Source organism: Gopherus flavomarginatus, chromosome 17 (genome assembly GCF_025201925.1).
Source record: "Gopherus flavomarginatus isolate rGopFla2 chromosome 17, rGopFla2.mat.asm, whole genome shotgun sequence".
Lineage (NCBI taxonomy): Eukaryota > Metazoa > Chordata > Testudines > Testudinidae > Gopherus > Gopherus flavomarginatus.
The window spans coordinates 2695154-2708444 of NC_066633.1; the positions used below are offsets into that span (position 1 = coordinate 2695154).

At 43.0% G+C, this 13291-nt stretch overlaps 1 protein-coding gene across 9 annotated transcripts in view; it reads left to right on the forward strand.

Annotated features, from left to right (window-relative positions):
* Nucleotides 1-13291, forward strand: part of NR6A1 (nuclear receptor subfamily 6 group A member 1) — a 418534-nt gene that overhangs the window by 189025 nt on the left and 216218 nt on the right. For 8 of the 9 annotated variants that reach the window (XM_050926256.1, XM_050926257.1, XM_050926260.1 and 5 more), the window contains one exon: nt 347-11261. In XM_050926256.1, coding sequence (XP_050782213.1) covers nt 347-435 — 89 coding nt within the window. In that variant the 3' untranslated portion in view covers nt 436-11261. Of the gene's footprint in view, nt 1-346; nt 11262-13291 lie in introns of those variants that run through there. The other variant, XR_007769973.1, reaches the window with a different exon arrangement.

Genomic DNA, 13291 nt, shown 5'->3' on the forward strand with positions numbered 1-13291 from the left:
TTGTCCACTGGGACCCGGTGGACACATCTCACACAATCTATTCACTGTGATTGACAGGGGAGGTTGACAGAGGTGGGATGTAGTCTTTCCCATCTTCTATAAATATGCCCCCATTATGGGGAAATCATTTTCATTTGACTTCACCAACGCACTTAGCTTCTATTCCACTATATAACACATCTGTTGTTTCCAAAAGAATATCAAATATCTAATGTAGGAATTGGGTGATTTACTGTTTCTCTAAAGGTTCAAGGTGAAACCATCTCCAATGTCACCAGCTTGTTGGAGATGAGCATTTCTGAAATCTGGTCAGGAATGGCAGCTAATTCTGATTCTTTCTTAACAGGAAAAATGGTGAATGTTCCTCTGGAGCAGCTGCCCCTCCTTTTTAAAGCCGTTCTTCATTCCTGCAAGACAAGCGTGAGCAAAGAGTGAGCCTCATTGCCCCGAACCCATGCCTTACTCTGGTGCTTCTGGTGGGGAACTGGCTCACATGTGAAGAGAGAGCGGAGGAAAAACCATGATCAAGGCAGTAGGGAGCTGCTGAGACAGGGCGGCAGGTAGCCCTGTCATTGTAGCAAGAATCTTTTTTTTTTTTTTTTTTTTTTTTGTTTTTAAACTTTTTTCCTATATATTTATTTCACGACAGAGTTGAATGTATGATCTTCAACACAGTGCACATGGTTCTGTATGAATGCAGCAGATGCATTCTCTTGCAGTTTACAGAATGTGAAGATGTTTAATGTTACAGTGTTTGTTAGGGTTAGTTCTTTTGTATTTGGGGGTCTCGGGGCCGATATGACTAAGACTACCTCAATGAGAAGATGCTGTTCACGTACTGATCATTCCATGATTCATATCCAAAGTGTTTGCCTAAAAAGCAAACTGCCTCACTCCACTGGGAGAGCTGTTAGCATCCCAAATGCTGGAGTGCGTTGGAGGAGTGTGAGTGTCAGAGAAGTGCCAAGCTTCAAAAAAGATAAGTGGGTGAGAAGGTGTTACACCAAAACCAGAATTTGGGTACCCCCAGAATAGCCAGCCTGTTTATTGTTATAATCAATCTGTTCTCATTAAGGGTGGGTCTCCAGAGTGGCTAAAGGAATACTTGGAGGACACAGATACAGCCATGCATAAATTATTGACACAAGAAGTGTTCCAAAACAAGGCACCTTTTATTGAACAATTTCTTGACATAGTAACAATCTAAACACACATCCCTTATAACAAGTTAAAGAGCACCTCAAATCACATTGCCTTATAGCTTGAAACAATACTGAGTGGATGCTCCCTACTTTAGATGGTCAGTCTGTCACAGATAGCTGACAGCCATTTTGAGATGTCCATTAATTTTTACATGTATAAATCCCTTTCACAGTCAACACAAATGCATACATCTGCATTACCCCCCCCCCACACACACACACATGCAGACACTATACTATGCTATGCTATAACTATACCTGTTACTCTGTCTGACAAACTTACTTAGCTGACGGCACAGTATCTTTTCCTGTTTTCTTTCTCTCTCCCACTCCTCTGCTGCATTCTTCTCTTCTCCCACTGCTTACTGCTGCTTCTCCTTCGTCTCACTCTCACCTCTTTCACGCCTTCCCCTGCCTTCTCTGCTCAGCTGCCTTCTCAACCTCTCAACTGTCAGCTGCTGCTGACTTTTATACCCTACTTTGCTAACAGTCACACGTCAGTCATTCCATTTGACTGTTATTTACCTCAGTGTTATGATTTTTCATTTGTTGTTTACTACCTTCTTTTTCCTGCCAATTCCTAGTGCTTCGTGACCTGCAGCTGTTAGCCAGTGCTGGAGTGACTCTTGCTTATTCAGAATGGAAGCCAGGAATCTAGGGATTTCAAAATGGAATTTCTCTGGTATCACAGGGAGAAATGAAGTTTAGCTAGTTGACCAAAAAAAAGTCTTCCTCGGTTTTCAAATGCAGCTCTCATGATGTAAATTGGGTCCCCCTGAAATTCTGTCACGAGAATTGCAGCATTCCAAGACTGAGAAAGGTCCTTAGCCCATATTCCCCTTCCCTGGGCTATACAGAATTTGTTCTCTCTCTCTCTCCAACTGATGCATGATTATTCTCTCACGACTCTCCTACCAAACTGGAATTGTGTCGTTGTAATTAATAACAGGCTTTGAATGGGGAGGCAGAAATAAGCCAGGCAGACTGCAAATAATTTAATTATTGGCTAAATGCTCTCTCAGAATCACAAACTGGAAAAGCATTCTAAGAAGCCAGGGCAATATATGTTCACCATGGCTAGATCTGGCCTAGTTTTTTAAATCACTCCAGTGAAGATTTCCTACTACAGTAGTTACAAGTAATTCACATCAGCGAACGCTTCAAACCTATAAGCTTCTGTCCCTCCTGTGGATAAAATAAATGTGACTTCCAATAAGAGATTTCAGTATCCTCTCCTATTGGCTGTCTGTTGAACCTTGGAGAACATATGGGTATAAACCAAGTCCTGCATGTACCATTTTACTGCGTGGAGGGGAGTGTAGTAGGAAAATCTGGCTGGCTCTTAGTACAATTCATGTATATTACTTCTAAATCTCCCAGAATTTAGATGTTCCCCCTAGTAACTTCAGTCACTTGCATTACACCAAAAATACTTGAATTGCTGCTGTTCAACGTGTATTACTGTCCGTTTAGCCTCCGTGTCCTCCATGGCTTCCTGTATCCACGTGATTGCTGGTTGCGGAAGAGTTTCTTTCTGTTTCCATCATTCATATATTTATGAAATCTCACTTATTCTAACAGGCAGCCATGTTGCCTTTGCTGAATTTTCTGCTGGGACCCTTAGTTGTGAATCTGTTGTTTTGAGTGGTTACATTAGGCTGATTGAGACACTTTTGAATGTTAAAGAACCTGTTATTTTTAAACTACCTTCAGTTCTTCAGGAAACAACTTCTGCTCTTCTGGGGTGGGAGTAACTATCCTTGCCATCCTCTGTCCAGTCATGACACATTATAGTGTATGGCACAAATTAAATATGTGGTCAGGAGAAGCAGTTTTTCCTTCTGAACAAGCACCTGCTCTCCACTGAAGTACTGTACCTGCTAGTGGGTAGAAATGAATTGAGTGAACAGCAGCAGCATATCATTCAGTCCAACCCCAAATGCTACCTACAGACGAGTGTAGTAGCAGCCCAACAGCCGTTGGAACTTGCTAGCTTGGCACATCTCTAGGTTAGTCAACAGTTATTCTGTACAATCAGTGCAAATGGATCCTGCCTGCAAGAGATGAAGACTGCTCCATCCAAAACCATCTCATCAGAGACAAGCTGTTGACTAACTATTTAGACCAAAGGCAGTGCTGCTGTCTTTAATTCTGCTTTGTGAATCTTCCCACTTGATTTTTTTCCTTGCTTTAGGTAGTCCACTAGCTGCTGAGATACTTTCTTAAAATAAGATGTTACGGGTAACAGCTGCTGGGATCAGCAGAAGTCCACTTTTATATCGCTTGATGAATCCAAAGTTAGTTTCATGAATCTTACTTGCTTTCTGTTTATAAAATGAGACAAGCACATATTTCTCAGGAAAGTCTTCTGCATTACAGTAGATACCTCAAGTCTATATGGGAAGATTTTAGTGTATCTGTTTGTTTCTAAGTTAGGAAGTATTGCCAGCTTTAACTTTCATTTTCAAATAATTCCACGTGATACTTGTATTACAGGTTATCTTCTGGCTTGCTTAGACATTTCAGGAATAATTTAACTGCACAGAAGTAATCTTACTCCAAAGTTATTAGATGAATAAGGGTTTGTTTTAATTAGAAGATCTCTATGCTAAAATTAGAAAACTTGTTTTTGCCAAATACCTGACAAAAACATCTATTTTGTACTCTGTCCAAAATGAATTGACTCCTCAGGAAAATGCTGCGCAAATGTTTAATAAACTTGATGGGGGTGGGGTGGGGGATGTGCTACTACTTGCAACTATGTAGACCATTTTTGTAAATGTCGATTGGCAGCAGTATCTGTTAACAAACCCCTTGTATTGCAGTGAGCATAAAAGCTGTGTTAAATTGACAAGCAAGAATGAGACTAACATACCGAACCAGAACCTAACTCGCTGGACAGTCATTAATGTCTTCTGCACCAAGTCCTCTAATGACTTGTGTTTTTTAAACAGGGTAAAGTGAATGTGTTGCATTGCAAACTCAGGTATTATGATGAGAAGATAGGAATGTAGCTAGAAATGTAGCGACATTAGGTCAATCACTAGATGTACTTGTGAATTTGGTTTGAAGGACATACTACAAAAGTTGGAATTGTTTGTCCAAATCTTCACATAACATTCGGTTTACAGGGAACCATATTTTATTTGTGCTTAATGCTAGTTGGGTAAGGATGTTCATTATCATTGGTATCTGCTGTTGCTTATCTGGCCTTCTGTCATAGAAGACTCAATCAACAATAATCATTTTTGGTGGAATTTTCTGCCAAGACTAGTCAATATTTCTCTCCGGTTTGAAAGATAACTCAGTTGATCCCATCCTTTCCTTCACAGTATTTGTGCAAATGTAAATCTGAAGAGTTTTTTTAATCCAAACAGATTTTTGGATATTAATTTGAAGTGCATATGCTCACATATTCAGAGAGGGACACAGGCCACTGCTTTCAGTGCTGAAGGAACTGGACTTAAATGCCAATGACTTGGCACCACAGGCCATGATTAAAAGCCCACTGAAGTCAGTTGGAATCTTTCCATTGCCCCTCAGGGCTGTGAATAAGCCCATAGAAGCACAACTTGAGCTGAAAGAGTAAATTTTTACTTCATTAGCTTTAGCAGTAGTAGGCTTTTATCCTCTGTGGGGATCAGCAACTAGAAGGGGACATAACTCACAAGCCAAGTGTGTCATGCCAGCAAGAAGCTCAAAGCCAGTTATATCTATACGTTGTTAGTTTCATAAACACCATGGACTTTGGGTTCTCACCGAGGGGGAGGGGCCTATCAGGTTTACACTGAGCAGCACTAATACAAGGAGGCAAACTTACAACCAGAGATGACCCTGTGGCTGCCAAAAGTGGGGGGCGGGGGGCGCAGAGTGAGGGAAGCAGCTTCAGCAGTGTTACTGAGCATGCTCAGTCCAAGCCAAGCAGCAAATCGGAGGGGGGAAGCAGGTGACTCTCCATGACCCTCCCCCCGTGTCACCTCTGCTTACAACCATGTATAACACATTCAGTTGTCTGTGTGACACTAAACGTTCCTTTAGTACCACTGACATCTCGAACTGTCTGTGCATCAAAAAGTCTCATTTCTCAGGTTGGGGCATAGGCAACAAAGCACAGCATTGTCGTGCTCTCATTTCCTGCTGCTTGTCAGGTTTGTGTAGGAAGACAAGAACCTTCCATGGGCCATTACAAAACATAGGACATTAAGGGAAGCTACCATTGCAACCCCAACAGTGCACACATTGTGTGAAGAGATGAAATGCCTCTTCCTAAGCTGTGCCCAGCCACCTGAATGTATGAAATACGAACAGCTAGTAGGTATCGTGTTAGGAAGAAGCTGAAGTCTTTATTACAAATATTAATTTCACACGCGCAGTTACCACTCTTTGAATGTTAATATCTTGGCTGCTTTAACCCTTTCCCTCTCACTCCTAAAGCCTTGAGACAATGCTGTAGAGTAACATGTGCTTTTCAATGGTTAGTGTAGCTGTCCACTTTCCCATGTCTTCAGTTACTGAACTTTCTTATCCACAGTTGCATAGGCATAAAGACCAAAGAGCAGACCACACCTTTGAAAACTTATCAATTAAAAGGTCTTTTCCAGATGCAGCTCTTGTGGGTTAAATGCTCAGTGTTGCTGTGTATATGTGGCAGTTTACAAGCTGAGTACTGAATACCCTCATCATTGAAATGAAAATGGCCCTACTGTGTCAGGTTTGTCAGTTCAGATATTTATTGGGCAGTCTTGAATCTGCAAAATTGGGCTGGACTCTGGCAAGATTCACTTCTTGCTTCCAGCCAGCTCAGTGCCCCAGGGGAGCCTCTTCCCAATGTTGTGGTGCTTTTGCTTCTTGTTGGAGCCCAAAAGTGCAAACGCAGCTGCAAAATTGAGGTGTTGGAGGTAATCCTTCAGAGAGGCTCAGGTCAAGAAGTGGGGAAAGGGCTGAGGGGTTCACTGTGCCTGATCTGTTCCTGTGTCCCTCCTGAATATGTGTGCCTGAGCACTGGGCTGGACTCCGCTATGCACAGGGCTGACCCTGAGAACCTGCTAAAGTAAATGAGAAGGTTCACAGGAAATGGGATTTTTCCTTCTCCTGAGTAGGAAGATTGGAGACTGCTTCAGGTCTTGCTTGTTGTCTGCCCTGTATGTCCCATACTCCATTATGTTGCTGCATTACAGGATCTGTGTGCTGGTATGAACAAACTCTTCAGACTTCTGCACAAGCAGTGATGAAGTCATTTCTGCTTCTTGGTTTTAAAAGTCCTGTCCTTCAAACCAATCTTTTTTTAAAAAACTTGAATTTCTTTTATCTTTAATACTTTTAAAAAGGAAAACAACAACAAAAATCCCTCCTGTGAATGTGCTCTCACCGTTGGTGGTTCTTGGTTGGTTTTGATTTGAAGCTATGAAGCGCGGTGCCTGTGATGATGTGATTTCTGTATTTCTCAGGGTAAGAAGCGGCAATCATCCCTGCCACATAAAAGGCAGGAGAAGGGGTGAACGTAGGGAAGTAGTTTAAGTATGCAGCGAATTTGTACGGTTTAGATGATGTGTAAGTCAGAGACGACAATACGTACGATGTCAGCGTCAAGCGGTGGCGTTTCTTTGGGTTCTCGATGCGTTGCTTGCGACGCGCACAGAAGCTCAGGGATATGTATTTAAATGTGACCCACTGAAACCCTAATCTTGATGTTGCAACAGTAGCTTCTTTCGTGGCCTGTTTGGAAGCCCGTTATGATCTGAGTAAGCATCTCCACATCTGGATTTTAGGAAGAAAAATCTGGCTTTGTTTGTGGGGAGTTTTTACATCAGTGGCTTGTGCACAGTCAGGAACAACAAGTAACAGTTTCCTTCAGATCCACATTGCCTGTTCTGAGCTATTGCAAATCTGTATGAAGACACCCTGAGTTACATCAGGTCAGATGCTGTGACTGTGTGGATTATAATCGTTAGCGATGTCAGTCTGTCAGGGCAAACTGGTGAGAGAATGCTGATGTGTTGACAGGAGAAAATGTCCAAGATGGTTGCAAACTACAGAGGAAATCATGGGATGGCCTGGAGGTGGCCTGTAATACCACCCCCCTTCCTCCTCCTCCCCCAATTAAGGCTTCACTAAACTTAACAAAAACAATAAAATATAGAAATGCCTTGCCCTCCCCCACCCCAGTGTACCCAACAGTGCCCTCTGCCGATCTTGATGAGTATCTTTAATGTGACACCTAGGGCTGTCAAGCGATTAAAAAAATTAATTGTGAACACTGTTGTTAATACAGTAACATTTAAATATTTTTGGATGTTTTCTACATTTGAAAATATATTGATTTCATTTACAACACAGAATATAAAGTATACAGTGCTCACTTGATGATTTTTAATTCAAATATTTGCACTGCAAAAAAATAAAAAAATAGTATTTTTCAGTTCACCTAATACAAGTACTGTAGTGCAGTTTCTTTATCATGAAAGTTGAAGTTACAAATTTAGAATTATGTACCCAAAAATAAAACAATATAAAACTTAAGAGCCTACAAGTCCACTCAGTCCTACTTCTTGTTCAGCCAATGGCTCAGACAAACAAGTGTGGTTACATTTGCAGGAGATAACGCTGCCTGCTTCTTGTTTCCAGTGTCACCTGACAGTGAGAACAGGTGTTCTCATGGCACTGTTGCAGTTGGCGTTGCAAGATATTTATATGCCATATGTCCTAAAGATTCATGTGTCCCTTCATGCTTCAGCCACCATTCCAGGGGACATGCATCCATGCTGATGACAGGTTCTGCTTGATAACAGTCCAAAGCAGTGTGGACCGATGCATGTTCATTTTCATCATCTGAGTCAGATGCTACCAGCAGAAGGTTGATTTTCTTTTTTGGTGGTTCTGATTCTGTAGTTTCCGCATCAGTGTGTTGCTCTTTTAAGACTTCTGAAAGCATGCTCCACATCTTGCCCCTCTCAGATTTTGGAAGGGACTTCAGATTCTTAAACCTTGGGTTGAATGCTGTAGCTATCTTTAAAAATCTCACATTGGTACCTTCTCTGCGTTTTGTCAAGTCTTCTGTGAAAATGTTCTTAAAATGAACATGTGCTGGGTCATCATTCAAGACGATTATAACATAAAATATATGACAAAATGCGGGTAAAACAGAGCAGGAGATGTACAATTCTCCCCCAAGGAGTTCAGTCACAAATTTAATTAACACTTTTTTTTAATGAGCATCATCAGCATGGAAGCATGTCCTCTGGAATGGTGGCCGAAGCATGAAGGGCCATATGAATGTTTAGCTGGCTACAAAAGTGCCATGTGAATGCCTGTTCTCACCCTCCGGTGAGATTGTAAATAAGAGGGCAGCAGTATCTCCCGTAAATGTAAACAAAACTTGTTTGTCTGAGTGGTTGGCTGAACAAGAAGTAGGACTGAGTAGACTTGGAGGTGCTGAAGTTTTACATTGTTTTGTTTTTGAGTGCAGTTATGTAACAAAAAAAATCTACATTTGTAAGTTGCACTTTCACAATAGAGATTGCACTGCACTACTTGTATGAGATGAATTGTTTGTCATTTTTACAATGCAAATACTTGTAATCAAAAATAATGTGCACTTTGATTTCAGTTACAATACAGAAGACGATATATATGAAAATGTAGAAAAACATCCAAAATATGTAATAAATTTCAATTGGGTTTCTGTTTAACAGTGCAATTAAAACTGCGATTAATCATGATTAATCTTTTTGAGTTAATCGTGAGTTAACCAATTAAGCAAGAACCCTAGTGACAACATCACGTTCTGAGAAAACGTCTCTGGGTGCTCAGAGAGCTCCTGGCACGCTGTGCTGGGTGAACAGAGGTCCCAGAACTGTAGTAACACTGGGCACTTCTACATTTCCCTCTTCAAAGCACTTTACAAATGGCTTGTGCTTTCTCCTTCAAACACTTCATTTTAAAAATGTAATAAATACAGTGCCAGGCTCCGTGATGGCACCCTGAGGACTCTGCCATCACGCGCTTTGTAAAGTGCAGCTTTCTCACTGCAGACCTCCTAGGGACTAGGTGCATTCCAAGTGCTTTAGAATTGTACTGAGAGAATGTCCAAACCAGCCCTATTCCCTGATTATAATCACCCCAGGTCGTCTCAGGGCTTGTCATTATGGACACTTCGTATAAATCTACACCACCATCCTGCTGTGCACTAACTAGCCGCCCCTGCTCACTGAAAGGTCCTGGTACACTTTTCCCTACTGATGGCTGAAACAGCAGTAGGTCAAAGTACACTAGGGAACTTGAGTGCACAGCACCATGGTCTGTACACTAACCTTGTGCACTGTGCAGTGAGGTCCATACAAATAAGCCGTCAGATGGGCAGAATGACATAATCAGACAACAGTCAGTAGCCATCCCCAGTCAGCAGCCTGGTGTGCCAGTATCTGGAAGCTTGAGCTTGGCTGTCCATGCTCAGAGATGTTAGCCTACGATAGGTTTATTCTCTCACTTTGGGAGAAAAGTCTGACTGTGCACTGACCGCTAACAAGTGCCTGAAAGAAGCAACGTGGTTGGGTGGAAGAAACGCCACCAAAGACAGAAATAAATAAACCAAACGACATGCCGATCATCCTCAGCAAAGCCTTTTGTGATTGTTTTCTTTCATTTTATAAAATGTCTTGTAATAGTTGATAACATTATTGACTCAATTTCCATAACAAAACTACCTCTTGTGTGACATCCTGTTTATCATCTCAAAGGGATTGTGTGAAAAACAAAATACTGCTCCTCTTTCTGTTTACATGTTTCTGATGAAAAATGTGGAGTGTAAATGTCTTTGGTTTTGTTGCTGTTTCGATTTAGTTGTTGGGTTATTGGTCCTTTAACAGTTGCTGCAGCAGCATTTGAATGTTCGGGTGATGTTTTGTGATTCTGTTGATCAGACCTGAAACTCCAAGCACCACCAAGGTGGAGATGCCTACCGGGCTGCTCAGGTTTTGCTGAAACTTCAGTGAGTTTCACTTAGGCAATGGCCACCTTCAGGATTTCCCATGGTGTCAGCCAGCCATATCACTGCACCAGTGCAAACCTCTAGCACACAGGCACAGTCCCTGCTGGCTGCACTGGTGCAAATCACCACGTGTCCCCAGACAGCAGGAGACCAAGAAAACCAAAGCTTTGCACTTTTCTCCAGAAGGTGCCCAGGCCTCTCCAAGTTGGTTGCTGTGCTTTGCAAGGGCTACCTGCAGCCCTTGCCCAACGCCCCCATCTGGTTTGGTTTAACACACCAAGTATGAGCCGGTTGATGCAAAATGCAGCTTTCACCAACTAAATTGAATTTCCTCTGACTACATCACTGGCATCTCGAAAGCCCTAGAACGGAGCCGCACAATGGGCACTGAACAGATGCATGACATGTATGCATTACGTTGGTAGCCAGGGATTTCCTCAGGGTCCTTGTGCACATGTTCTGTGTTACAGACATTTACAGCTTACAAAGAAAATCAGTCCAGAAACCATCCCTGTTGCATTGGCCCTTTGTCTCGCCTGTTCCATGTGGCATATCTGCAGTCAATGTGCCTTCCCCTCACATTGGGACTGGGCCCTGTCAACAGATGTGCTGCAGGGGATGTGTTTTCATTCAGTCAAGCACAGCAAAACTTTTTTTCCCATGATCCCTTGCATAAATCAGGGAAGCAGGATGTCACCTCAACATAACTAATAGTGAGCGTTTAACTGTTATGTTTAACATGCTCGGAGCTGGAGTCTAGACAGGTTAGCATGGCTGGTCCCTGCCTTCCTCCCCCATGGATCCCAGCTGCACCTCGGGGGCTGGTCTCACTTCCCATCTCAGGAGCTCGCTCTTGTCACTACACTATGACCAAATGAATATTTCTCCTGGTGTGTCCTGCTTGTGCTGTGGGGCCCGCCCTTCACCCGCTGGTGGGCCGACGTGCAGGCTGCTCATGTCTCACCTGTCTCTGCTCTGTGACTTGACTACCTGTGGAAATGTGACCAATAAGTGTTAAAGGCATGTTTAGCAAGTGTTAGCTGTTTGAACTAATAAATGTGAATTGTTCTGCACCGGTTGGGAGTCTGGTGTTTCCTTTTACTGACCTCCTCCATCCTGTTCTTTCTCATCACTTGCCTTTAAAGGGACTCGGTCAAATGCTGGACTTAGGCACATTTACTTTGCAAGTATGTGATGCTGAACCTCTGCCCTGCTTCTCCCCTTCCTACTTCTGATGAGGCCAGTAGCTGAAATGTTCACAGTGTTCATGGTTCAGGGCAACTGCCTCTGTATTCCCCCTTCATGGATCACCAAGGGCACCTGCTCCCAGTTCCTGGCTCCCCATCTGTCACCTCTCAGGCAGAGACCCATGTCCCTCTCCTTCCCAACCGAGGTTTTCCAGTCCACACACTTCCTTGCCTATACTTTGAAACGCCTGCAAACCAGACTACCTAAGCAGGCCAGCATCTCCACTGTCTCCAGAAGCTATAGCAGCTTACCACACAGCTCTGTAAAAGCAAGGACGTTTATTCTTAAAGTGAAAGCATTACAGAGAAAACATTAAAACCAATCAAAAAAACAAACCAACCCACTCTTATGCTAATGAGCTTCCCAGAGTTCACTCCAGCTCCAGCATTGGGCTCTAGTACATGGCAATCCTACAAAACTCACAACTGGGTTTTCCCCATTTTGACAAGTTCATAACTGTCCCAAATTCAGAACCAGAACAACCATGAATATTTCTTTCTTTTATATAGCTTGAGCCTTTGATCTTAATCTCATGTAACAGGTGATTGCAGACAACGGCCCACCTCCCGGTGTGGCTTCCAAAGGCTGCGTTTTTGCATAACCAGAGGTGGGGAATTTTCATTCACCTCCCCCCTAGAGATTCCCCAGGAAAACCACACTTACCACGTTTTGTTCCAGAAGTCCATTCTTGTCTGGCACATCGTTCAGTATAGACCCTCATCTGTCACGTTTCCCTCAAGAGGTTACATACAATCCCAGCCCACAATAAGACATGACTCTTCATTTAATACAATGGATCCCAAAGGATAATGCAGGAAATTGCCATCTCTGTGGCTCCTGGGTCTGGGAAAAGCAGTCGCTCCTCCTTGTCTCACCCCAAGTGACTCAATGCCACACAGCGCACAGACACAGTGTCCCCTGCCCTGAGGTGCTTACAATCTAAATAGCCAAACTGCACTGCTAGCCCCTGAGGAGGGACCAGTTTGAGACTGAATTCTGTCTCTGTTGGAACAGGAGAGTGACAGTAGCTTTACTGCTGTGGGATTTGTGGAAGCCTTGGAGCAGATGGGTGACTGGGATGGTGTGGAGCAGGTTACAGGCCTGAGGGAGCAGGAGAGGTGAGAATGGGAGAGGGCAAATACTAGTGGCACCTCTGGGATTCTGCCAAGTAATGAATGCAGAAGGCCATATTGTCTTCACAAATGCACTTTCTCCTGCTGCGCCGAGAGGTAGAAAGCAGGTTCAAAGAAAACACCTTTCCCTCAAATCAGATCTTCTGCACTGTAATTACTGCAGCTTGTTATGAATTCCTTTGTCTTCTCTGCACTGGCTCACCGATGACAGATTTGTGTGTTTTCATTGCGAGGGGTTCAGAACATGTAACAGTTTAAATAGGCAATCGTCCCTATTGTTGGGTACAATGAAAAGAGATTCTTAAAACCAGCAAGAGGAGATTCTTGCCTTAATAGCTGCTGCAAAGCAAGAAATGAAATCCCAACAAACACACACCAAGAAACCTTGACCAACGTGCTTTGGCAAGAAACTGCAGAAATCAATTAAAGATCTTTCGTGTCACCGAGACAGACAAGTACTAAAAGACGAAGAGGTGTTTTTGTACGTTTATTTCTATAAATATTGGAGTGCGTACATTAGGGTCCATTCAGTGGTAAACAACTGCACTGTCACAATGGCATTGTGAACCACGTAAAGGTAGCAATGCTCCCCAAATGAGCAGCTGCTCCCCCCACACTCAGGTGCTGCTTTCTTCTCTTTTGTTGCCTGTGAATCACCAGCTTGATAAAAATGGCAGTTGGTTGCCTAGTTGTACTGAAGACTTTGTTCTTAACACGTTTCA